Source organism: Drosophila eugracilis, unplaced genomic scaffold (genome assembly GCF_018153835.1).
Source record: "Drosophila eugracilis isolate 14026-0451.02 unplaced genomic scaffold, ASM1815383v1 contig_1918, whole genome shotgun sequence".
Classification (NCBI taxonomy): Eukaryota; Metazoa; Arthropoda; class Insecta; order Diptera; family Drosophilidae; genus Drosophila; species Drosophila eugracilis.
The window spans coordinates 137,845-139,922 of NW_024572775.1; the positions used below are offsets into that span (position 1 = coordinate 137,845).

At 36.9% G+C, this 2,078-nt stretch overlaps 1 protein-coding gene across 2 annotated transcripts; it reads left to right on the top strand.

Annotated features, from left to right (window-relative positions):
- The first annotated feature begins 416 nt into the window (after positions 1-416).
- LOC108118498 (INO80 complex subunit B) lies at positions 417-1,710 on the top strand. Of its 2 annotated transcripts, none has more exons than XM_017231234.2 (2): positions 417-507; positions 886-1,710. In XM_017231234.2, the coding sequence occupies exons 1-2, from the start codon at positions 495-497 to the stop codon at positions 1,683-1,685; spliced, it is 813 nt and encodes a 270-aa protein (XP_017086723.2). In that variant the 5' UTR covers positions 417-494; the 3' UTR covers positions 1,686-1,710. The 2 variants fall into 2 exon arrangements, with proteins under 2 accessions (XP_017086723.2, XP_017086722.2); XM_017231233.2 differs by having other exon boundaries at positions 480-546.
- The last annotated feature ends 368 nt before the right edge of the window (positions 1,711-2,078 follow it).

The window sequence follows — 2,078 nt, forward strand, 5'->3', positions numbered from 1 at the left end:
GAACCTTTTTTATTGCTGCGCAGCTGGATAAAAGTCGACAATTATTGAATAAATTCGATAGTGTTTTAAAGACGCAGCATCAACAAACTTATTTATATTAAATTTGTTTTCCCTAAAACTTAATAAGTCAGTTATAGTGTAGAGCTGTACACAATTCAATTTTTAAATCGACTTAATCGATCTTTTTGGATGAGCGAAAAAATCTATTCTTATTTTAAGAAATCGATCGACAAATTTTCTCACCTAAAAAGAATGGATTATCAAAAAGTAGAATTGTTTACAGCTTATTAAAGTGCTAGCAGGTCTTAAGTGTATTAAAACAAATCAATCGATAACACATCCGCACACTCTACTTGAAGTTAAAAAATTAAAAATGGTATATGGTTAAAAATTAAAATGGTATATAAGTATATTTTAGTATAGTGTATAGTATGTTTTTGTTTTCACGGTCACACTGTGTTAAACATTTCCTATAGTGTATCATTTAATTTAAGATGCTGAGTGAAGGTAATAAAAGTAGTTTCAAGCAGAGTTTAAGAAACTGCAGTAAGTTTAATTTAAAACGATTTTAAGTCAGCTTTTTAAAATTGGCAATGCATTGTTGTTCATTTTTGTCGATTTTTCTTTCAATCAACACAAAAATTAAAACTACATTTTTTTCTGCCGTCGACTGCAAGATCGAAGCAGAAAAACGGCGACTGCTGGTGATTTTGGTTGCCTATTGATGTATGTACAGACTTCGTTGCGGCCACAACGACAACATTTTTTCTAGTGCAGGGGAAATTGTTTCAGGCTGTAGAAGTAACAGAAAAAAAAATAATTTCGACTGCAGTGTTTTAATCTCTAGTTTATATTGTGTTAAAACTTAAAGTTATTACTTTTCAGACTATGAATTAAATCTTTCCAAAAGCCCGAAGTCGCTGCACCTATCGAATTTAACTGGTAGACAGGCGTGCAATGCCAATACCCACCATATTCCTTTTGTAGGCACGAAAAATATTTGCACAAAAAAATCAGAAAATGTGGTCTCTTCGCCAAACCTTGGTATACAAAAAGTTAAAAAACTCCGAAATAGTAGTACTTCCAGTGACGAAGAACGATGGCTTACTGCAATAGAAACTGGAAAACTAGAAGATGTTGATGAGGAACTAAAGAAAATCAAAGACCCCAAATTTATGACAGCTCGTCAACGTGCTTTGTATGAACGAACACAGGACACGGATATAAGTGGCTTCGTTGAAAAGCTTATTGCTCTTCCAACCGGTTACAAAGAAAGAGAAAAGCCACAGACGGCGGAGGAAATTCAAAAAGCTATACTGAAATCACAAAAACGAAAACTGCATGCGGATCAAAGGCGAGAAAAGGACAAACTAAAAACGATGGAGCGCTTGCTTAAAAAACAGGAGAGCACCAAACACCGTTCTTGGATTCGCAATAAACCTTTAAAAACATGCTTGTATCCAAAAATAACCTATATAAGTGCCATTAAGGGTAACTATTTAATAGTTCCACCAGGTCAAGAGTTTCCCCAAATGGCAAAAACCAATTGCACAACACCTCTCCTAAAGTTGTGCCACGTCAACGGTTGCAAAAACCGAAAAGCATACAATTGCTCAACCACAAAAGTACCTTTATGTAGCCTTAATTGTTATCGCAAGAATATTGTAGACAGTTTGAATCAATAAACGAAAACTATTTCTGTGGTTGATAGTTGCTCCTTAGTTATCCAATTTAAAAATACATATGACAGCATCAAAAATATATATTGTAAGGATGCTAATTACGGGCCAGAATATAAACTTCACAGGCAGGAAAAAGGATGTGCCGGCGGGAGGCGGGCTTCTGTTTTCTGTGTGTATCGTGGGGGAGTCGAGCCAGGTCACTGGCCATCGGGTACCGACGCCCCGATCCGGCCAGCAACCGTGAGCGTTAGGCTTGCGGCCGATGAGATGCGATTCCGTCAGCCGTGATCGGTTCTCTGGCCAGGGGAGGAGTGCCTGCTGCGGCAAAACATTTACAAACAACTTAACCTTTATTGTTGTCACGACTTCACAGACCTCTAAAATACTAGCGAATAT

Coding starts and splice junctions, on each gene's coding strand:
- LOC108118498 (XM_017231233.2), top strand. CDS start 495: ATGCTGAGTGAAGGTAATAAAAGTAGTTTCAAGCAGAGTTTAAGAAAC. Junction 547..885: donor GCAGAGTTTAAGAAACTGCA/GTAAGTTTAATT, acceptor ATTACTTTTCAG/ACTATGAATTAAATCTTTCC.